The sequence below is a fragment of the Molossus molossus genome, unplaced genomic scaffold, assembly GCF_014108415.1.
Source record: "Molossus molossus isolate mMolMol1 unplaced genomic scaffold, mMolMol1.p scaffold_m16_p_9, whole genome shotgun sequence".
Taxonomy (NCBI): domain Eukaryota; kingdom Metazoa; phylum Chordata; class Mammalia; order Chiroptera; family Molossidae; genus Molossus; species Molossus molossus.
In genome coordinates this window covers 9,179,613-9,204,793 of record NW_023425403.1, presented here as the reverse complement: position 1 = coordinate 9,204,793, position 25,181 = coordinate 9,179,613, and the positions used below count along the sequence as shown (strand labels likewise).

The window sequence follows — 25,181 nt, the reverse complement described above, 5'->3', positions numbered from 1 at the left end:
ACAAAGGTCCCAACTGCCAGACCCGAGAACGCTGAAAGTCTGTCCTTACCTATGAAATAGGCCAGGAGCACAGCGAGGAGCACGGAGACCCCGACCGCACACAGCGCGGTACACTTCCAGCTGCAGTACTTGGAGGACTTCTTGAATTTGAAAGCACTTCTTGATAGGGTATTTCTAGGCAGTGGCCGAGTAGGCGGCGAATAAACAGAGCCCGAAGCCATTGTGTATCCCGGGGTTGCAGTGCTGAACAGTGGCGTGGTCCCCGTTCCTGTTTTGAATAGGAAATGCCTGTGGAACAGGAGAACATCAACAGACATCAGCATCAAGATCCAGATACGGTGAAATGTGGAGACAGAGACAGCTAGGCATTCGCTCTCCTCTGGGTCTTTTCATCATTTACTTCCTATAGTTTTAAAAACCGAGAAATGAAGAAAATATTTTAACCAGAAAAAGCCAACTCATAAAAATGACTGTGAGGAGGGAGACTGATCTGTGATGTCGACTAGCGTCAGGTAGAACACGTGATGACTGTCCTCGATAGCAAGTCGGTATCTTGAGAGCCCAGAAAGTTATTCTGATCATACCATTTCCTGCACAAAACCATTTAGGAACTTCCCTTTATGAACTGCCTTAGGAACATCTTCACATGTCCCTTTAGACAACTCATCTTGCTACTTTATAGCTACATATATATTTACTGCTATATGAGACTGTGTACTCACATAAACACAAGTGTGCATGACCACGCTCATGTTTTGCAGACTGATTTATTTTCTGGATGTTCATGGAAACATTCTAATCCTAGTCTGCTCTCCCACTAACGAGGACTATCAGGCTTGGCCACAGGTAGCTGGTCAGTCCTCAAGGGAGGCAAATCTATTTTATTTTTAGCTTATGACAAACATAACCAGGAAGGTAAATTTGCTGGGGCAGAGAGAAAGGAAAGGAATCACAGGACACTTTCCAAACCCAACCTAAATAAATGAAGGTGTCAGTACGCAGGTTTCAGATCAAATACGGGAAGCTTCCCTAACAACGGAGCCGTAAACAGGGGTGCAGACTGACTCTGGAAATTGTTTGCTTGCTTCGGAAAATGTCTATGCAGAGACTGAATGACAACAGTGCTAAGGAATTCTTTAGAGATGACTGCTTTTAAGATTCCTAATACATAGTTTACATTTCATATTGTGTTGGCAATTTATAGTTTGTGTCTTAACAGTTATTATTATGTCCCTAATAACATGTTCAATGAGGTCAACGAACTGTGCTCTGCTTTGGCATTCAGGAGGTGCTAGGCTCCCTGGAATATTCTACCATGGTACAGTCTTTTTTTTTTTTTTAAGCTCAGAAACACATGCCTTCGAAACTCTGAGACATTAGTACAGTGGTTCTCAGAGTGGAATATTAAAAAAAATTGTTTTTCTTTATCGATTTTAGAGAGAGAGGAAGGGAGAGGAAGAGGGATAGAAATATCGATAAGAGAGAACATGAACTTGCTGCCTCCTGCACGCCCCCCCACTGGGGATCAGGCCCACAACCTGGGCATGTGCCCTGATCAGGAATCAAACTGGCGACTCTTGGTGCAGGGTCGACGCTCATCCACTGAGCCACACCGGCCGGGCCCACGGTACATCCTTTATGCAAGATGACTTTAGAAGGCACACAGCTGAATCTTTTAAGTTCTAATACTTATGTACTTATTTTAATGTGCGTTAGAAAACAGATGAAATGTGTCAAACAGATTAAGGGGCTAAAAGGACAGAACTTGCAAGTTAGACTGCTGAGGTTTAAATCCTACTTAGCTTCTTACTTAGTATGTGTCCTTGGGTATGTGTTCTTCACTGCTCTCTCTGCTTTTGCTTCCTAATCTGTAAAATGGGGACAGTAATATATCTATCTCTCAGGGTTGTTATGAGGCTTAAACGAATTAACACTTACTGTAAAGTACTTAGAATAGAGTAGGGACAACACAGTGTTTAATAAATTAAAGAGGAATCAAACACATTTTATGTATATTATTGCATAGGAAAGGCTAACCAGGCATTTACGTTACAAAGCGTCTATTTTCAGAAAATGACTAAGTGAACAACAGTGTAGCTGGTGTACAGACACTGCAGAAGTCAGACTGTTCGCCTAACACGGGCAGAGAGGAAGGAATTCAAGAAGAGACAGCAGAGGACCTGGTTTGGAGCCCTTGGTCTATGATTTCCTAGTCAAGGGATCTTAGGAAGCCTCAGGGCTGGTTTTTTGTTTTTCCAACTGTAAAATAGAGGTAATGATTTACTTATCTCACAGGGTTGCAAGTCAATTAATACATCTAAAAGCCTTTGTCAACCACAGAATTAGAACAGATGCAAATGATAATTCTATAAATTATACTAGTGACTGTACTGCGAATCCCTTCTTTTCTCCATGGAACTGCTCCCTACGGCAGACTCAAAGGTCTAGGGCCTGAGTTATGCCGGAAGCAGCATCTTCAGCACCCTCTACCGCGTTCAGTGCAGCGTGGCTCTGAAACATGCGGGCCCTGGAGCCTGCAGTCTGCTTCAGAGACCAGGCTTCCTATCATGAGCTGGATGATGTTTGGTAGATTAGGCAGGTTTGCTGTGCCTCAGTTGTAGCCTCTGTAAAATGGGAACAATAATGGCACCTCTAATATAGGTATTTCATGAGAATTAAATGAAGTAACGTATATGATGCGTTTCCATGTGTTACATGTTAGTATCCAGAACAAGGTAAGCGCTCAGTAAGCATTAACCATTTTTCTTCCTAAATTCACTGTTTGGAATCCATATTCCAAAAGACCAAAGATGATCATTTGAAGGCTTGAAATCCAAATTCAGCGTATAACACCCTCAAAACCGATGTACGCAAAATTCTCTGGTCTACAAATGGGCTACTGGTGATTCCTCACGCTGGCGTGTACCCTGGCCGAGAAGACAGCTGTGTCCCGCCAAGGACGACCTCCTCCTTCGGGTCAGGTACAGGCAACCATTCCCACGACACAGCAGTTCTGCGGTGAAGGCTGTGACGGCAGCCTCGACGGTACACAAATGATCGACAGTGGCTGTACTCACATATGCCTTCTCATGGACTTTGACATTTTAATTTCATATAACTGTCCCATGTCATGAGGTAGTCTTCTTTCCATGTTCTCAATCACATAAAGATGTGAAAACCATTCTCAGCTCATGATCACTGCAAAAACCGGTGACAGGCTGGTCTGGCCTAACCTTTCCTGGTTTAGGGTTATTCACCACCGAGCAACAGCCTACGTCCTCCAGGACCCCGGCAAGGAGAAGGAGGAGCCAGCACTCGGGAGGGGCAGCCCCTCCTCCTGGAGGCGGGGACTGCGAGGCTGGATGAGTGGATGTAACTGAGAAGCTCCCGCTGAGACCCAGTCCCCGTCCTCTCCATCATGTTGCCGTGCGCATTGCCGTCAAAGTGCTTATTACAATGTTATGCTCTTGTTCAGCTGTGTACTTGCCTGGTGGTTAAATAAAGAAAATAATTCAATTTATTTATTTATTTTTCTTTATTGATTTTAGAGAGAGAGGAAGGGAGAGGGAGAGAGAGAGAGAAACATCGATGAGAGAGAACACTGACTGGCCACCTCCTGCATGCCCCTCACTGGGGATCGGCCCAACAACCTGGGCATGTGTCCTGACCAGGAATCAAACGGGTGACCTCTTGGTGCAGGGTCGGTGCTCAACCACTGAGCCACACCGGCTGGGTTTAAATCCCATTTAAAGTGTGTTTTTCCTCCTGAAATCCTCCCTCGTCCTTGCTCTGCCTGACCTCTCGGTCCGACAGCTACTTCAGTGCACGGCCTCCAGGAGGCATGAGATGATGAAAGGGAAAATGCAGGGTGTCCCCCAAAATGTATACAGGGTGCCTGTAGGTTCTACTACATGCTGAAAAGAAAATGTATTTTAATAGACACTGGCTTTATAATTATTCAAATTTACGCATACATTTCTAGGGGACACCTACAGCATGAGTGTGTTGCCGGTTTCCTAATGCCCAGACTTCTGGGTGAACTGGAGCGGACCTGGGTATCACCGTAAGGTGCGGGAGAAATGGGGCGGGAGAGAAAAGGGGTCTCCTCCCAGCCCGGAGAGGATGGCGCAGGGCCCAGGGAGAGAAGCCTGCCCAGGGCTTGGTGGCAAGTCTGGGGTGGGCCAGTCTCCAGAGATGTCCGAGGCCCTCTCTGCTACCTCCACGGCCTGCTGGAGGGTGGAGGGCACAGAAATAGCACCAGGTGACACCATGCCCAGAAACAAGTCACACACGAGAAGCAACCAGCGTGTAGGCCTAGGGCCAAAGACAGTCTTGGTACTAGAGAGAATTTCTGCAGGAATGCAGAGATGGAAAGGATGTGGCTATAACCAAAGTGTTTGAAAGGTACAGAATTTAGGAGATAGAGTCCCCTCCGACGAGAACATTTTCTCATGAAGGGTTAGGAGAAGGGAAAGAGGGGAGTGAGGACAGACGATTCCCTGGGCCTCAGAGACAGAGGGGCGGCCTGGCTCCCCGGAGGATGGGGCCCTGGAGAAGCAGAGACCACCTGGTGGGCCGGAGCCCAGAGAAAATCAGAGTCCTGCAGAGGTCACAGGATCCCACACAGACGATGGATGTGAGCAGTGTCGAGGGGGTGCCGCTCCCCAGAGCTCCCCGAGGTTCCTGCACTCAGCACGACTTGGACGAAGCAGGATTATGTTTGTGGCATAGGAACGGCAGAGTGTGCCGCTGGACCTGAGGCGGCCACGGGCAAGCCAGGCGGGCAGCCTCAGCGGCAGCACCGGGCACACGGACTCAGCGGCTCCCTGCAGAAGGCTCAGCAGAGCCCTGCAGTGCCCCCAGCAGCACGGGAGGAGGGACAGACGGGCCTCTGAGGCGAGGCTTCAAATAAAACGTAGGAATATCCCACAACGCTCTTCAGCGCGCCAAGCGGTGGATAAGACGGTACAGCCACTGCACAGATGCGCCCGTCTTTTCCCATCAGAATGTAAACGCTACGACTCGTACTCCCCTTCCGCAGTTCCAGGATGTGGAAAGTTCCTGGAACACAGTCGTTGCTCAGTCAATACTGGAAATAATGAAATGAAATGAAATGGTGACCATCGTGCCGATGTGGAACGTGAGTCCGGTGGAAATTAAGTCCCTTGGACAAGGACCCACAGCTAACAATAAGTAAGTGAAATGGTAAAATAAAACATAGGTAAATAAAAGTTGGCAATTATGGGGACCAAAATGAAGAGCTCCCTTGGAAAATGTGTTACCGTTGAAATGCAAAGTGGTTTGGATCATTTCTTCATGGGAAATGGGACTGGCCCCTGAGCCTGTGGGACTCCACATTATTTTTAGCCTTGACACTAAAAACACAAGACAATGAGCCACACCCACGCCAGCCCCGCATCAGACATCTCTGTTTCAACCTCCGACGTCTGTGACATTGATACACGGCGCCCACCTGCTTTGGTGACCCCGGCAAAGCACTCTTTCCAGAACTACGCTTGAATTACTGCGACATTGTTTTTCTGAGAGCAAACCGCAACTTTGAGATATTGTCACACATAAAGATGTAACGTTCAAAAGTACACTAATCATCAATAGGAGTGGAACGGAAGACCACTTCACCTCACAAGAGTTTCTAACTTATTTATACATAAATTTACTTGTGCTGTTGAGAGAGAAATGTTTTGGCCACTGACTTTAAATCTCAGAAGTACACTTACCCTTCCTCTAAGTGACCAACCGTATCGGGGGGCATCGAATTAGTGCATTGGAGCTTTATGTGCATAATAAATACAGAAATCATATAAAGTGTGGAAAGAGGAGCCAAATCAACAATGCCTTGTATTTTAAAATCAATGGTCTTGCTCTGGCCTGTGTGGCTCAGTGGTTAGAGTGTCAGCCTGACCAACAAAGGGTCTTGGGTTCGATTCCCAATCAAGGGCACGTACCTGGGTTGCAGGTTCAATCCCTGACCCTGGTCTCAGTGCGTTCAGGAGGCAAACAATCAATGTGCCTTTTTCACATGGATGTTTCTCTCTCTCTTCCTCCCTCTCTCTCCCCATCCCTCTCTCCCTACCACTCTCTTTAAAAATCAATGGAAGAGCCCTGGCCGGTTTGGCTCAGCGGTTAGAGTGTCAGCCTGCAGTCCTAAGAGTCCGGGTTCGGTTCCCGCTAAGGGCACGTACCTCGGATGCAGTTTGTCCCTGGCCCTGGTTGGCAACCACTCGATGTGTCTTTTTCACGTCGATGTTTCTCTCTCTCTCTCCCCCTCCCACTCTATCTGAACAAAAAATGGAAAAAATGTCCTTGGGTGAGGATAAAAAATAAAAAAAATAAAATCAATGGAAGAAATGTCCTCGGGTGAGGATTAACAAAGAAAAAAAATCAGTGGTCTTCAATATTTCCAGATGGCTTTCTAGTATGTACGTATAGAAAGAATTTGTAAAGACTGTCTCAATTGATGTACTTTTGAAAACAATTATAAACAAATGGTGTTATTCATGTGAGAACAATTCCTTTAGGTAGATTAGCCCTCAAAATAGATGTGTTAAAAGACACATGTGAAAACCTCTTAGAAACAAACTAGCATCGTAGAAGTAGTCCGTGTCTGCACATCTCCTCTAGAGAACACTGGCCTTCCTATTTGGTGGGAATCGTGTAATTTTTTAGGCTCAGATGGGACATCTTCCTTCCAGAACCAGCAACATTCTTTCTTTCCACTAAAGAACAGAGAAAACCCGCCGCTTGCGAGTGCACATGGTGACAAATGCATGTCTCTGACTTCTTTTGAGCTGTGCCAAGGCCACAGCTCAGTTTACGCAAATACTCAATGAGCGAGCAGCGACACGGACACAGAAACTCAGCTGTGGGAAAATGATACCCTGAGTGCATGAGCAAGTGAGCTGAGCACCTGACTGTCTATAAGGCACCTCTATCTGTGTGTCCATACGGTCCTTCCTCGTCCTGTGACTCTTCACCAGGCCCTCCAGCCTTGGGCATATGCTTCCCACGAATGGAAAGTTCTGCAAAACTTACTATCAAAACATACAGTTGTGACGTGGCATCCACAGGAGGTTTGCAGAACAAAGGCAGAAATCTTTACTTCTCAGACCATATTTGGGAGTGAAAACCGTGAACCCTGTGAGAACAGTGCCCATTGTATGTGGCAATGAAGTGGTGGTGGCAGCAGGTGGCTTCCTGTGACATGGAGCACGACTGTGCTCCGACGGCCCTCACGAGCCGGCGTGACACCTGCCTCCGGCTGCTCAGCTGTTTGCACCACCGCTTCCACTCTGGTGGACAGACAGGCACGCTCGACAACAGACAGTCAGACAGTGAGTCGACGAAAACCAATTTCAAAGCCCCAGTGACTGCAGGGCAGAAGGTCGCCGAACACGAAGTTGCTTTGTGGCTTTGGGACCTTGCTCGGGTCCTGTGTGACAACAGCACCCAGACAAGCACCGTGGACTTGCGTGGCATCAGGAACAGGGATGCCACGTGGCAAGAGAAACGGACACGGGAAGGATGGCTCCGTATTAAGCAGGGTTAAGAGCTGCTTGTTTTTCTTCTGAAGCTGAAAGTCTGTTTCTTTGTGGATCAGCCTTCAGACCCACCTTTTCATTCCGGCTCCCGCCTTCTGTGACACGTCTAATCGGTTCTCTGATGCGTCTTTCCATGGGTCATGCCACAAATTTAAAATTGGTCGGGATAAAGTCCGAAGCTCCTCATCTTTCTTGCGGTCCCATTTCCGCCTCTGGGTCGCTGTCAGTAAGTGTCCCTGAGGGACGCAGGGGTGACTTTCAATTACTCCTCCAGCCTGCCCTCTCCGCCTCCGGCCACCGCTCCGCCTGTAGATACCACCCTGCATCTTCCCCTCACAGCGTGTCCTTCTGTCCCCTTTCGTGCTGGGGTGGACGTTCTGGGTTCTCAACGCCCTCTTTCTACCTATGGGGTGTCCCCCCAAAACGTATACACGGTTTTGAATAATTATCAAGCCAGTATTTATTAAAATACATTTCATTTTCAAAATGTAACAGAATCTACAGAAACACTGGGTACAATTTTTTGGGACAGAGGCAGAGAGCCCAAAGTAACATTTCCTTTTCGAACTTTCATCAACTCTCAAATGCAATGTCATGTTTTATATACTTGCTCAGAACAATTACTTGTATATGTCCAGTCACAATATCTATCCCCTTTTATTTCAGGCCTCTTACAATTTGTTTTTTTTTTTTTTTACTCCATCCCTTAACAGATATGCTTTGTTCCTTAGTAACTCTTCACTTTTGATTGATTTTTGTCTTTCAAAGTAATAATCACAAAACTTACAATCATAAAATATTTAGTGGAAAAGTAATCAGATTTTTGGTGGTAAATTTAAACGTGTCTTCCTGTATTATATTATATATAATAGCAACATATCAATGATCATTTATTTATATGTATTTTTTATTTTATTTTAAAAATAAATTTATTGATTTTTTTAGAGAGAGAAGAAAGAAGAGAGAGATGGAAGAGAGAGATAGAAATATCCATTGGCTGCCTCCTGCACGCCCCCTACTGGTAATCAAGCCTGCAACCTGGGCGTGTGCCCTGACCGGGAATCGAACCAGGACCTCTCAGTCGATGGGGCTATGCTCAATCCACTGAGCCACACCGGCCGGGCTCAATGCTCATTTAAAAAGATCCTGACATCAAACACAAAATTAAATAAATTCTAATATATAATTATATTGTCAGTTTAAACAAGTACCAGGAAACAATGAGTTAATGGGAATGTTTTGTTCAGGAGATTAACATGGTTTAATAAATTGGAAATTATACAGACCAAAACGAAAAGCATCCTTGGAAAATGTATTACAGCATGACTCAAAGTGCTTGGAGTTATTTCTTCAATAGGACATTAGGACAGAAAATAAAAGTCAAAGGAAAGTGTAACCACTGAATGAAATTTTAATTAGATTAACTTCATAGTTGTTATCTTCATAGAAAAGAGGTTTGCTTCTTCAATGTAGTGTTAAAAGCCTTCTTTGAGTTTGACAAAGCAAACAGTCAGAAGAAAAAGAGTGTAATAGTTATAGTGTTCAGTTTCTGTAAGGCATGCTTGAAACCTTTATTAGTGAAAAACAGACCCCCGAAAGAATATTGCTATTGTAAGTAACTGTTATATCTTATAAGGAGAAGGCTCTACCGCACAAGAAATATTAATGCTTCCTCCTTATTGTCTTCTTCGTTGAACAAAGAGAGTAATTTACATCAAACTGTATGCTAAATGTTTAAATAAAATCTCTGCCTTTCACTTGTGTTTCTAGGCAAATCAATAAAAAATGCGCCTCGTATATAGATTGCTTGCTTCAAATGAGATGTTCTGATTTCAAAGACAGGGTGCCAACAAGATGAAAGATTGGCTATATTTGGTCAAATCTGCAGCCTTTTCAGAATCCAAAGTTCTTACTTAAGAGCTAAAAAATTTTAAGGTATGGTTTCCTTTTCCTCAGGCAAAATATGACTTCCTGGATTTAAGAGGCTTATTAAAGGTCTCCTAAGATTTCCTCAACATCAAACGGCACTTCCGAAATGACATTTTCAGATCTAAAGCAAATGGATCCTACACTGTGGATTAAATTTACCTGGAAATATAGGAAGGCTAAAATTAACTACTGAGTTCAAAACGGTTTTTAGTCGCTTGATAATACCAAAACAATAGATAGTTTGCCTAGACTTTACTTCTCACTTAATTACGTCACCTATAATTGAGAGTCTATTTATTAAATAGTGCAAGAGTTAAAACAGCCCTAAATATTTGCCAGCATATATATTTTAAAATGATGTACCTGAAAGATGACATTAACTATTTTCCAAGCATTGTGAACACCTGCACGTTGTTTACAGTCTTCAGTATTTGCACCATCGAAGCCTGAATTTAAAATTCCATCGGCCAATTGGATTATCTGTTAAATGTACATTTGTAACTAATTAAACAGCTGAAAAAGCAGTTTATCTAAATGATGTGTTTTAGGTAATGATGCAAGGAGATACAACCGTTCTGGCAGCTACATAAACAGAAAACTAAAGAAAGCAAGACCAAGCCCACGGAGAGAATTGCCTGTTCTTATTCGAGGCTGGATTCCTGTTTGTTTTCCTTACCTGTCAGTAACTGATCATCAGTAGACACCCAGGGACATCTAGTCTGATCACCTACTGTGCTTAACTATCTAGCTATCGGACAGAAATCTCCATCGGTCTGGGATGATGGCCTAGAAGCTCTGAAGTTTCCTGAACTAAGAGACTGCAGAGGTTGCTAAGCATTTTTAGGGAGAGGCCCACCCACACTAGCATCTGCGTAAGACCGCAGAGGTATTCCTGACACCTACCTCTCCCGTGAAGAAGTTCAACCAGGCTGGCTGTGGAATCGCAGGAAAGAGCCCTGTGAACTTTCGCGGTCGAGGGTCGGTCGCCAAGAGGAGCAGAAATGTCCTGAGAGACCCTCCCACTTGCTCAGCAGTGGTTCTCAATCGTGGCCTGCACTGGCCCTGCTCCGAAGCCTCGCAGACACAGGTCTGGGCTGGGGGCCCGGCTGGCTGCCGGTCCAGGGACCACACTTTGAGGACCACTGCCGTAAGGAACTGGCACATGCGTCTCCGACCTCCCGTTTCACTCCGACCTCCCGTTTCACTCCCATCAAGACTGTAACAAATCAGAAAATCAATTCAAAAGACTCCTGCGTAGAACGTCACCCCAGCCGCTCGCTTTCGGGAGTCAATTGAGAACAAATGGAATTTCCACAACACAGAGCTCAGCCCACCTGACCTCGGAACCCAGCGGCCTAGACATTCTTCATTGTTATATGTCACCTCACTCTTAATTTTTACTCCCAATGTCCCCTTCATTGTGCCTCCCTCTGGAGTCTACCTATTTGTTAAGAAACCCGCTTCCTTACCCCTTCTAATCTCAGTGCTACTTTAAGCACCCGCCAGGGCCATTTTCAGCTGGTGTGCTGCAGAAATTGTAAAGCTTGCAATACACCTATTTAGTCAGGGCACCGACCTCTTTCCCTTGAGATTGTCAAATAAAAAATGACAACAGCCAACACAACAATAACCATCCGGTATGAATGAAGCAAAATTATAACTTTTTTTTTTTATCGGATCGGCAAAAACTATATTTTTGGGTGCACTGCAGAATTCCAGTAATTAGTTTATGTGTGCTGTGTGATGAAAAAGACAGAAAACAGCTCATCTACCACCTGCATTGGCCTCTCTCTCTAAATAAGATACCAGTACCTGTTCTCATGTGGGCTTTTCTTGTTTCCTGTGTTTGTAGCTATATTTCCATGTGCTTATAAAACATTCACCGACATACTCTCTTATTCCACAGGTACCTTCTTTAGGGGGTTCTCTTTCTTTTCTCTTTGAACTTAATACTTGGATTTGTGAGCCGTGCAGAAGTCTCGCTGAAACTCACCTCGGGTCGTCACAGCTTCCCAAAAGGTTTCCCTGCTTTCTTCATACAGATCACACTGTTCCTCTTCCTTTGCCCTTTCTGGCTGGAGAAGCGTTTATATATTCTTTTTTCCTCTAAAAACTTTGCTTCAATTTATTACCTGCATTAACATCTATGTAGGAAAGAAAGAGCTGCCCCTACTCATTCCTTTTACCTATTAGCAGAGGCCTCTGGACAGCGCGGTCTGACTATCTGAATGCCCTGGACATGTCCATACACATAAATCCCTCATCCCTCCCACATCTGCTGTCCTGAAGGAAGGAAAAGAAAAGTATTTTTCTGCACAACTTCCTTTCCCTTCACTGCCCCCCTTTTTTAAGCTGCTGAGAACAAAGTGGTGACAATCGAGGGGACGTTTCCAGCTCTGGCCACAGGGATGCACTCCCACATGTGACAAGGGCTGTAGAGGTGGTGGCTCTGATCTACCAAACAACATAAGGGGAAGAACATGTTCCTACTGAGGTTCAGGGGCGCAGAAATCCAGCCTCACTGAAAAAAAAGAACCCCACATTGAATCCTCATCATTACAGTTAAAGAGAAAGTATTTTCTTTCAACCTTTAGCTATTATTTTTTTAAAAATGCTTTCAAGAATGAGAGGAGGAGAACCTAGCAGCGTACTGAACTCGAATGAGGAAAGAAAAAAGTATTAGAAGGACCCGTCTTTAATTAAGTTCTTCAATAACCACTGTGGTGGCAGTAGTACGCGACAAAAGATCTAACTAAGAATAAAAATTAGCAAATGGAATCTAAAAATGGAAAAGGCCTGTCTCGAGAACCGATCAAATGGTAAAACAGTTAACAAATGACACAATTTGCCTAAACTTCAATATTTTTCTCTTTGCATTTTGATAAGTTAATCTCTGCTGTTTTTTAAAGAGGATGATGAGTCCAGAAAAGGTTTCTGTGCAGGTGTGTACATGGGTGCACGTTTTCCAGGAAGTGGTGGGGGCTTCTTCAAGATGGGTGAATGACCTTGCTTCTAATGTACACGAATACATTTCTTACCATCAATTGAACTGAAAATCTTTCATAGAAAGTAATGTACTATGCAGCCCTGAATTGTGAAAAAAAAATATTTTAGACTCCTACTAATTAAAATGACTCTTCTTTGATAACTTTTAAGATAATTACGGTATGCATTTTAAAGAAAATATTTTACATAAGAAAAGAAAACATTCCCCCAAGTAAGTAATCCACATTAGGATGCAGATTATATATTTCGATGTGAACACAAAATGTGATGATTCTAGCTGTGACGCAGGGAGTTGGTGAGGTTGATGAACTACTTCTTTGTGCTGATAACATGTTGTGATCTCAAATCTATTGCACTTCTGAACTGATGTGTTATTATCTTTGGACAACTTTCTCGCTAGGAGGTGAGCCCAGCAAGAACAATGTCTTAAATGAAAAGCTTATAAACAAGATACATTTCACTGTTGTTACCTGAATTAATATGAGCTATTACTGCTTGAACAAAAAGTGATCTGAGACAAAAATTGTTTTTAACATTTTACCAAAACAATTGCAATATAAATGTGACTAATTATATATTTTAGCAATTGTTTCTCTATCAATTTGTAATTACAGTAACTTTACAGATATGTTCAGGGTCAGGATAGCAGTATGCGTTAACTGACCTCTGCAAACTGGGAGGCAGAATTCTAGAGACCATCAGGTGATTTGTGGGAAATCTATTTTAGTGAATTCTTTACTATCTTTTACAATTACTTTCCAGTCTTAAGTATGTGAGAGAGAGATATAGCGTAAGCATAATCACAGCTGTATAAAATATATAGGGATACAAAAAAAAGCAAGACTTAAAAAAAAAATTTTTTTATCCTCACTCGAGGACATTTTTGCATTTATCTTCAGACAGAGCGGGAGGGAGAGAGGGTGGAAGAGAGAGAGAGACATTGATATGAGAGAGACACATCGACTGGTTGCCACCCACAAGACCCCAGCCAGGGCCAGGGACAAACCTCAACCGAGGTACGTGCCCTTAGCAGGAACCGAACCCGGGTCTCTCTGGCCTGTGGGCCGACACTCTAACCGCTGAGCCAGGGCACAAGATATTTTTATTATGACTTATTTTAACTCGGAGATGTCTAGAATCAAGCATGAAATCATACTATAGAGTTTGGGAGCATTAAGAACTGAACAACAATGAAACAACGTTAATTTGGAAAGTATGCAGAACTTTTTTACTATTCTCAAAAAGGCTAAAATAGTTTTTGCTTCACATTTTAGTTATTTTAGTGGTAGAGTCACAACATCAAATGTATGAGTTTATAGTAGGTATTTTCTTACATGTTTTAAGATATTAATTACACCTACTGTTGGTAGTTATTACATACTAAATATATATATATATATATTTTTTTTTTTATCCTCATCCGAGGACATTTTTCTATTTTTTGTACAGACAGAGTGGGAGGGAGAGAGAGGAAGAGAGAAAGAGAGGGAAACATCGATGTGAAAGAGACACATCGAGTGGCTGCCACTCGCACGACCAACCAGGGCCGGGGACAAACTGCAACCAAGGTACGTGCCCTTAGCGGGAACCGAACCCGGGTCTCTCGGGACCGCAGGCGGACGCTCTAACCGCTGAGCCAAACCGGCCAGGGCCATACTAAATATATTACAATTAACATGAAAATGAACAGGAACATCCTAAAATTCCTCTGTGCTATTTGAACAAGACCTAATCTATTTAATTATTAATTCATTTAATTATTGATTGCCATCTGTGCTTCAAAGTGTTCTGCAAAGTTCTTTCTGTAAGTCTGAGACGGAAGTATGATCCAGATAAAAAGGACACTTCAGGTGTAACTGCGTTTATGAAGAACAGAAGACGTCAAGGCAGTAAGATGGTGAAGCTCTCCCTCCTAGTCAGTCAGCTGAGCAGAGAGCCTCCAATCCAAGGCATGGAAAGTGGTGGAAATAAAGCGTTTTAAGCAACTATTTCCTGTGCGCAAAGAAAATATTATCTAATTTAAGCTTCACAATGTTCTCTCTCTGTCTCTCTGTGTGTAAGACCTGTTTTAAGATGAGGAAATTGAGCCTTAATGTGTCAGAGTTGATACAGGGACAAAGCCAGGTCTGTTTTGCTCTACAACTTACGTTCTTAACCAGTTACATAATATAGCAGTAGTTTCTACATGAGGAATGTACCTTAACTCTTGTGTAGAATACATTTCTATTTATAGTCATCAACTTACCTAAAAAGTAAGAGAGATATTAGGTTTTTAATTTTTTTTTTAATCCTCACCTGAGGATACTTTTCTATTTATCATCAGATAGACTGGGAGGGAGGGAGAGAGAGAGACAGAGAAAAACTTCGATGTGAGAGAGACACACTGACTGGCTTCCTCCTGCAGGACCCGACTGGGGCCGGGGACAAAATGCAGCTGAGCTACGTGTCCTTGGCCAGAATCAAACCCGAGACTCATTGGTCCGTGGGCCGGTGCTCTAACACGGGGCGATACTAGGCTTTCCCGCATTTACTACACGGGTGACGTGGAGCCGACACTGAGCCGTCTCCTGCAGCCACTCGGGCTCTGGGTGTCCTGGGAGAAGAGGCGTCCTCCCAGCTGAGGAGCTGACAGTGACACCCCCTCCCTTTAGCTTTTGCAGCGTGTGTGTGAATGAGTTCACTATTCTTCATAATACTTATGGTGAGCTTTCAATGATCTGAGAAATCTTTTTTAACCATATAAATGTTAGCCAGTTAGCTCATGGCAAGTACCCCAAAAAGTTATAAACCTTAAAAATGAGTCGAATATATAAAAAGGAGAATGTTCCAAGTGGCTGTGGCAATAGGTTCCTAAGAACACATAAAAACAAATTATTATTATTAATCTGTCCCTTTCAGGTAAAGGTAGTATTCAAGAATGAGTGAGAAAGTACTGCTTCCCTAAAGAAACTCTTAGTACAGAGAAAATAGCTTTAAAACTTACATTTGGAAATATTTTCATCCATATGATTTTGTTGTCAAGAAAAATGATTGTCATCGATAACAATTTTCCATTTTCCAAACTGCTTAAAAGTCTGCACAACGTGGTATTTTAGTGGGTTTTTTTTCTTGTTTATTTGAAAATGTGCGAAGCCAACAACAGCTCACAACATGTTTGTTCCAGCATCAGAGAAATTAGCCAGATTTCAACAGGTACCGTATAACCTCGGAAACATGTGGCATCTAAAAAAGCCAAACTCACAGAACCCGAGAGTTCTAACTCTCAATGGGCCTTAAAAAGAATTTAGAAAGAGCAGGCCGGTGTGGCTCGGTGGTTGAGTGTTGACCCATGCACCCAGAGGTCGTCAGTTTGGTAGCAGGTTTGATTTCTGGTCAGGGCACAAGCCCAGGTTGTGGGCCCGATCCCAGTGGGGGGCATGCAGGAGGCGGCCAGTCAGTGTTCTCTCATTAATGTTTCTATCTCTCTCTCTCTCCCTAAAATCAATAAAGAAAAAAAATAAATAAAAAGATTAGATAATTTCTAAGATTAATTCTAATTCTGAAATTTGTTCTGGAATAGAGTTTGTCTTTCTCAAAAGCTGTCGTAACTTCTCCCGGTCCTCGGTCCCCAGGTTGTTTCCACAATGCTGCGCAGCGAGACGTCCACACCCAGGTTTTATTCTATGAAACTCCCCCACCCCCGCAGATAATCCCTCCCTGCATCACTCCTGCGACCTTTTCACAAAGCAAAGCCTGTCTTTGGAAAATCTGCCTCATGTTTTATCTCCTCTAGGATGTCCCTCCGATTAAACTGATAATAGGTGATCACTCTCACAATACAAAAATGCCTGTCTGCAAAGCTGAAAAGGGGATTGTTCACAAAAATCAGTCGACATGTAAGTTCTTGGTCGTTGTCATTTACCTTTATAAATACTAAGTCAACCATCATACTTCTAAATGGACAGCATCATACATTATGCGATGTATGGAAAGGAATAAAGAAAAGACACTCAAGTGCCATGTCCTTTACATGACATTTCAATAAATCCTTATAAAATCTCTGTGAAGTATTATTAGCTATTTTATGAAGGAAAAAAAAACACCCACCAACCAAGATAAAAATGTATGAGTAATCTGCCCAAGGTTACACAGTGAGTAGGATGGTGAGATTTCAACCCAGATCTGTCTGTCCCCAAACCAGTGCTTTTCCTACTACTCCATGCCCGGAGAGACGCAGTGTTATTTCGGTGCAGGACGTGACTGGAACAAGAGGACTTAGGACTTCTGGCAGGATTTTAAATGGTTCAGAATATGAGGTGAGATGCTAAGAAATTATAAAGAGGGTCACAGCAGAATCAGAGGGGTCATCAAACAGAATTTATTATTAAGCTCAGTTGGTTAACTGCATGTCCAAGAATTTAATCCCATGGGTAAGAAGAAGGGTTCCGAGAATGGTGTAGAAAACAGGCTTGAAATGAAAGGAGAAAGAAATGAAATAGGCTAACATATGTGAAGGCAAAGTAAAGAAACGTGGGAAAGATAAGCAATTATATTCGACAGGGTGCGTATCAGCTGGTAATGGAGCCAGAGGATGAAATTTTAGAGAAAAAACACACACAGTTTTAAAAATGGACAAAAATTGATTCTAGGAAAAGGTAAAGTCACCATGTAGCGGTGATGTTAAGTAGAGATAAAACACACATATTAAGGACAGAGGACTGAGACATACTCTCACAGACAATATGCGTGAAGAAGAAAAGAATTTTTAAAAAGTCTCACAAAGTTGCCCGAAATGGATAGATCATATTCAGGAAAAGATTGCGACTAAATCAGTCATTAGCTATGACAGAAATCCTCAGTAATAGCACAGATGACTGCCTACCTTGACCATGTTCAGAGAAGGGACTAGAAATGTGTTAGAAATAGTTAAGAGTTCATTTCCCTCGGTGCTATGGAAATGAAGGTTATCGTATATGAATTTTTCCTACAGATTGCTGGTTATCCAAAACCAAACATTATTAGAGTATACAGTGCTTGCAATTTCTTAAAATGAACTCTTTTAAAAATCATTTAGACCTATAGCAAATGACTAATGCATACCTTCTTGGTGTCTTAGTTGCTATTAAAAACAAACTGGTTCACTTCAATGAAACAAAAGACACTCCTACTCTACGGTATAGCAGCTTCATCACACTCAAAACACACTGCAAGCCTCCAGTACCTGGAACTCGGAGGTCTCCTTTCTGCTGACGTGGAGACAATGCATCCATCAAGCCTCACACGGATGCTTTCCAAACGTTTACTGCTTCCGTTAATTAAATGTTTCAAGGATATGAAGAATTGCCTTTCATTATAATATGAAGATATTTTCTTTTCTTCTCAAGAACAAATTAGCAGACTTGGGGTTCCTTCTTTCAAAAATTCACCCACTTTTTATTGAGTGACAGCAATAGTGAAAAAAAACCAAGCTGTTTTATATTCTGGCAACAATATGGTTTATGCTTGGCCTACCTAACACGTAGAGGTAAATTTGTTCTTTGTTACTGTAAATGTTCCAGTTATGATACATACTTTCCTTATCCATTGGAGAGAAGAGTTACTTGATGATAAAAGATATTTGTTCAACTGTTAACCAATTAGGTTATTTTATCCTATGCAATGGTGGTGGTTATTACTATTATTATCATTACTATTATTATTACTTGAAAATATTAAAAAAAATTTATGGAGCCAGGTGCTTTATTTCATTTAATACTCAACACTATTTTGAGTAGGCATTATTATTGCATTGACATTGACCTCAGATTTCAATAATTTGTAGATTACATAGTTTAAATGATGGGTCTAGAATGGAAAACAGTCTGCCTGACTACACAGACATGCTCGTCTCAGGATACTAATCTGTGCTTATGTTCCTGCTAGTTCTACGAAGATTTCCTCAGGACATACATGGCTATACTGAATCATGGAATGGTTCGTTTTAATTACTGGCATGAAGTCTGCTAAACAACAAATAGAGGCTGTAACATTCCAGTGTGTTAATAATAATCTGACACTTAAAAATCATGCTTATGCCGTCATTTCTCTTACTAATCCTTGAATCCTGATCTCATACTATGTACAATCAGGTCATGATTTCAGTGACTGGTTTTGGAGATCAAACTATAGTGTTGGCGGAGACACACAGATATTCATTCCTTGAGCAAATTCAGGATCAAATTTTATCTGTGTTTTACGTTTTGTGAATATATGGTTTACCTTTAAATCTAACATTTTACATTTGAGAAATAAAATTTGAGTATTTTGAAAAAAACGTCATTCAGTATGATGACTTCAATACATGCTCCCTCTTGTTCTCTTAACATGGTGAGAAGAAATAGAGACAGATACTTTATGTGCTATCTTAGGAGTTAACATATTTTGGTGGATGACAAAGGGTTAAATATTTGCTACGGTTTGGCAACAGAAACTAGAAAAGTTCGAGTTGGGAGTCACACCTGTATTCAAGTAATGACTGCTTTCCCAATGCCCCCTCACCGATCCCTATCTTACTACTTCCCCTAGGCAGGAGACAGTGTGGGCTTTGAACCTTACCCTGGGGAGTGACATTTAGCAGGATAACCATTCGTCCCTCTCCGCCCTGGACTGCCTCTGTCTATGCCTGCCGCTCCTGTATAATTGCTCATATTCTCCTTCACTCTCAAATTGTCCTGGTGTGATGATAAATTATATGGTTACCATAGTGCATGGGCACTAAATTAGGACTATGATAGCTTCCTCCTCTCACTGAGACAAAGTCTGTATGCCACAAATTGCAGTGAGCCCTAAATAGAAACACCTCCCAGCAAATCATTCTACACCCCGTTCACTCTTCCCTTCTTCCCATTACTCCCACAGATGCTCACACATCCCCCGTGGGCCTGCTAAGAGATACCGAGTCATTAAGGGTGAAATATTTCAAAAGATCTGGGATCTAATTGATGTTTACTATTTGTCAGTATACAATTTTAGATGCATTTACAGGGTTGTTGTTGTTGTTGTAATTTGTTTGTTTTTAACAAATCGAGATGGTGAGATTCTCAAAGATTAAGACTTCTTTGCCTCGCCCATGCCTAATTTTGAAGTCTGTGTGCGGTAACCTTACCTTCTTCATTTTTGCACCTCCTTTCCACATTCTGTGATAGCCTCTTGCCCTGCGGGTACCCTGGGGTCTCCCCAAACGTTAACCAAAGGATATGGCATCATACTATTAACTTAAGTCAGTGGGTAACCTTCCCAGGGATGTTTTACTTAATGTCTTCAATTATGGAGACTCTTACTATTTAGAACCTTGCTAAAGGTAGTTGGTTATCCGCACGTGGGTGGAGGTTCAACGTTTCCACCGGGAAAGCTTTGCCCTGCTACTGTTTGGCCACACGGGGAGATTGCTGCCCAGACTTCTGGTTGACAAGGCTGACTCAGGCCGGTTGTGCGTGTGCTTGTCTTGCTTTTCTCTAGAACCATTTAGAGTAGAGATTAAAATAAAATAAAAAAAAGGGAATATCAGTTCAGTAAATTATACTTATGGTTAGGTAGTTAATTTTTTTTTAAAGATGTAGCCATTGATTTCACATTAAAGCAGCCCAGGACATCTCGATATTTAAATTAAACGTGCAATAATGAAAAGGTAATTTAATATGCAATTTCATACATTAATAATTAGCAAAGCATTACTGAACTACAAGGTAAAAAGCTAAGGGAACATAACTAATAAACTATCAATGCCAAAGTACACTTTATAATAAAACGAGACTTTAATAAATGTTTCATTAAATGGCTACAAATGAACCGTTTTGTTAACATCTAATAGGGAACTACTAAGTTACTTAATTCACATACATAAATGAGGACCTCACAGGCAATTAACTTTACAATGGCTGAAGGTCAGGGCTTCTCATGGAGACTTACTGTACTACACCTTTAAGTGCCTGCTATAGGGGCCAAGTCTCAGCTTTTCCTCAGCCACCCTGGAGTCTGGTAGCAGCTATTATCATGCATGGAAGCAGCTGGAGTATAAAATAAACAAAGGAGAAGCTCTAGGCAGTCAAATGGCCTGACAGTGAATTACAGAAAGTATAAGAAATAGTGAGCTCAAAGAGAAGAAATTCCAAGGAAAATTCTACACAAGTGTTGGTCTTCTATGCGGGCACTGATTGTTATTCGTGGGCAATGACGAGAGAATACAGACATGCTTATAAACTAACTGCAAATGCTTGTTTGGATCCCAGTGTGCCGGCAGATCTGAAACTCACCGCGGTTCCAGACCAGAGCTGGTCTATGTTCTGGGCAGAAATGTATACACACAATAATATCGATCATCTCCAGCAGCAGCAAGTGTTAAGTTCATTAGAGAAAGGAAATCAACACTTCTATGGAAGCAAGAAACTGCTGGTGAAAAAAAAAACGCTTTTTTAATAAATCAAAATGAAAGCGATATGAAATCAGATAGGACAAGGTAGAACATATTTTATGTCTTCTCTCCAATTTACATAAACTAAACGTCTACACATCACTGCGATTTTCCTAGATTATTACACACCAATTTGTAACTGACTGCTATCAGTGTATGCTGACAGGAGAGAGGGGAGGAAACAGAGAAAAAATAGAGACTCTTAGCTACATATAACACATTTCACAGTTTTTGGCTTATGTCCCTTAAAGGGCAGTTTCAGAACAGGGAGCATCAGTAAAATGAGTATATGCAAAAATAGAAATAATTGCCAAAGATGAAACTGCACAGATTAAAAACTTGTTAAAGGCAGATATACGTCTAGATAAAGTTGTTAATACAGCTGAAACCGAGCCTGAGAATCATGCTCAACAGGGAACCTTAACTAAAAAAAGGAAAAATCGATGATAAATAAGACCGGTTCTTCATCTGGGAGGTCCAGCCAAGTGAGACTATTACAGAAACCGCAGCTGGGCGTGTGGGTGCGGTGTGCGATTTTCACATCGCCGCCCAGCTTGACGCACTCTGTACCTCCACGTGGAAGTGCCGTGTCTTTACACTAGCAAGGGTGGAAGATGTGAACATTGAAGATGAGAAAATAAACACTACGAGTGAATGAGAAAATAAATACAAGGGGACTTTTTTTTTTTTTTTTTAAGCATGATATACCATTTATAGATTCATGATTCTTTATACATATGAGATAACAGCATCTGGTAGATTTTCTACCTGTGTCAACTCATACAACTATAAAATGTGATTCCATCGATGGCCCAATAGCAGATTGCTTTGCAATGGGATTTCAAGTGGTACTGCATGGATAGCCCGAGAGTGGTTTCTGAGTACAGAGAAACCAGCTACAATTTCACATACAGTCACACTGGGTTGTATTCTAAACAGCCACTTTCTTTCCTGACTTTTCACCAACCCAAATCCATTAGTACACTGTGAGGGACAATAAGAACACATCTTCTCCTTCCCCAAATTATTCCCAGCCACTTCCCTGTAAGACATGGCTTCAAAAATCAGTGACTCTCCTATTGACACTCACAGTTTTTGAGGCTCCTGTGCATATAGAACACCCCTAAAATTAAAGACATTTCTCAAGACTTAACTTGACATATTTCATAAATATTCATCAAAACAGTTATTGTCGCCTACAATGCAATTATCCACATTCAATTTGATGACTCAGCTGTAAAATTACTTTGCTCCTAATAAAATTTTGCCAAGCAACAATAGTGAACCTGTGTTGATTAGTTGTTCCATGGGTGCTAATTAATGACACTGGGTAAATTTAGCTCTGTGCTAATAACCTTGGGGGAGAAAAAAACATGGCTCCACCTTAAGGGAAGAAATCTGCCGTTGGCCTACTTTCCCTTTCCAATTTCTCGTGAAGTGTTTCCAATGACACAAAATAAACAACAACACTCATCTCCTCTTGGACGGCACCACAGACAGAAAGAAAGGGTACCTACAAACTCATTCTTTGGTCAAGAGCAAAAGAAAAAGCAGTAAGACTTTCACTGTTGACCACTCACTCTGAGGACCTTCTGCCAGCTCATCCTCAGGGCAAAATTGGTTTAGATCCTGCATTTAATGGCCAAAAAAAAGCAATTTATGCATAGTGAGACATTTGCTTCATCCAAAGGCTGGGTTAAATGCTAACATCCATGGAGGGGGGGTGCTCTACAGAAGAAGGCATTTTAGGGGACATTCCCCCAGGGTGTCCAGAGGCCTCTATTTCTGGCTTTTCTGAGGGGATGATTTTTGCCTCCGAGTCTAGTGGACGCTTAGGGCAGAACAGAACTAAACACTGACGGGAATGCAGGGGAAACATTGCTGCAAAGCTGCCAACAAGACGGCAGCACGGTGGGACCCACACTCTGCTGTGTGATGCTCCATGTGACGGAGGCACAAACTGTCGAGGTTCTGTCCAGGGACAGAAGGTAACACGTTTCGTACCTGGAGACACTCGGTAATGAAATGGATCAGCTCCAAACAGCTCTTCCTGACCTGTACTTTCATATGAATGGGCTGCCCCCTGTGGGCCCACCTGTGCTACAGGCCCTAACTCGGGGGGCTCCCCAAACACCAGTGCGCCCAGAGCACGCAGCTGGCGAAGCCTCTGGAGGGGAAGGCGAGACGAGCCGGCACACAGGAGTGGGGAGTCACTTCGCATGGCCGCTGATCCCTAGGGCGTGATGGCAACCAGGGGATGGGAGGTCCAGGAAGGGAGGTGTAGCTCAGCATCAGGAAGGACTTTCTAATGGAACTGGCTAAGGGTGAATGGAATAGTCTAGGAAAGAATGATGGAGAGCCGGTACCATCCCCCTCATATTGCAAGAAACCCAACTGTCCGAACAGTCGCCCGCCTCGTGCTAAAGGATCACCCTTGGGCGCTCACTATGCATTTAGACTGGGGGTCACGTTTTACATCTCTGTCCTTTTCTAAACATGTGTGATGATTTGTACACAAGGAAAAAGAAAACAAAAACACAACACAGTAGTAGGGAAAGTTCATGGGCCCAGCAATGAAAAAATGACCAATATCCTGGAACTATTCTTAGAAAAGACAAAACAGAGTACGTAAATTTGATACATTTCTCATGACAAGAAAGGGGTTGGGCATGTTTATCTGAAAATGTTGCTGACTACCACAGAGTTCACGTTCTCCGTGTGGCCCTAACGAGAGCGGTCTGCAAGCCTCGCAGAGAGGAATTACCTGCTTTCCAGTGGTACATTACTGCCAAGGACCCAGCTGTCCTGCAGCTGGACGGACTCGGGTGTGGTTTGCAGCTCGGCGGGCAAAGCAGCCGGCGGGGCCGGACTCTGGTTCCTTCTATTCGTCAGGGAGTTTCTATTGAGAGAAGTGATGGATGGATGATGCTGTGCGGAGTGCTGCTTGTGCGAGGGTGGCAAAGGCTGCAGGGCGGACTGGTCTTGGTTGTTTGCAGGTTGCTCTGAAAACAGAAGAGAAAACTCATTATACGTGTGTATGTGGATAATCATACCCACACACACTACCCACTTCTTGGGGATCCACTGTACATGAATTAGAATTAAAAACGGCATATAGATCCATAACATAAAAATTTGCATATTATTCTATTAAGCGGGTGTTCAGTGACATTCTCTGAGAGCAAGTTTACCCTTGATACACAAAGTTCTAATTAATATACAACAGATGGTAAAATTGCTTTTGGTTTTAATTTGTTTCCGATTTTTTTTTTTTTCATCTGGTTTTATTAACACCTACAGAAAACAGCATCTGACAGCTCCCCTAATGTGCCTTTGGATTTCAGGGTGGTGGTTGTTTTTTTTTTAACAAACCAACCCTGAAATTAAATGGGTAATTTCAGGACAGCACAAAGGTTTTCGAAATGCATATACTCCCAATAATTATTTAATGGAGTTTTTTTAAGCTTTATTTAACTGCAATAAATTATTACAAGCTTAGCTGCTGAACAGCAGCCGCCTACTCCAGTTTAGCGCATTCCCAATACCGCGGATCTGCACTGCGATCCACTAATAGACACTAAGTATTCTTTAGCAGAAGGTCACTCTGTGAAGCAGATGTTGTTTCATGGATATTTAACAGACTGAATCACATCTGATTACGACGTCAGAAGACTCACAGACTTAATGACCGTTACATCCATTAGAACACACAGAGAACAGATTTGCCAATTTCACAGTAAGCAGTAGTATTGCATTTTGAAGTAAGTCATAGGTGACCAGGGCGACTTGTGCCACTATGACAGTGATGCAAACATTTTGTCCTAAATCAGAATCATACAAGGACCCAGCAACTGCCAAATAGAAACATAATGCTAGACTGTAACCAGGAAAGAATTCCCCAAAGCTAAGAAGTCCTAAATTAAAGTTCACAGATTCTGAGGCCTACTTTTCAATTTCATTACCTAGTTTTGAAAATGCTAGAATTCACAAATACTATGTTTTAGCAAACAAACAGATGACTCCTTCATTTAATACTGAATGTATTATGGTTCCACACACAAAGATGCCAATTTTTTATTAAATGTAGTTCAAAGGGCAAAGTAATTTTAAAGTGATGTATTAAACCATGCTATTAATATAAATGCACGTATTAAAAGAGAATAGGAAACATAGGGACTATCTTTCATCTACAATGTGAACTCCAACAGTGATTAAGCCAAATAATATAGTTGAACATTGTAATTCTGGTTTCACGAAAT

General features: G+C 42.3%; 1 protein-coding gene across 1 annotated transcript in view; it reads right to left on the bottom strand.

The window, feature by feature from the left end:
• Positions 1-25,181, bottom strand: part of TENM3 (teneurin transmembrane protein 3) — a 427,193-nt gene that overhangs the window by 153,294 nt on the left and 248,718 nt on the right. Inside the window, exons 3-4 of the mRNA XM_036250066.1 lie at positions 23,687-23,924; positions 50-288 (exon numbers count right to left, since the gene is read on the bottom strand). Coding sequence (XP_036105959.1) covers positions 50-288; positions 23,687-23,924 — 477 coding nt within the window. The remainder of the gene's footprint in view (positions 1-49; positions 289-23,686; positions 23,925-25,181) is intronic.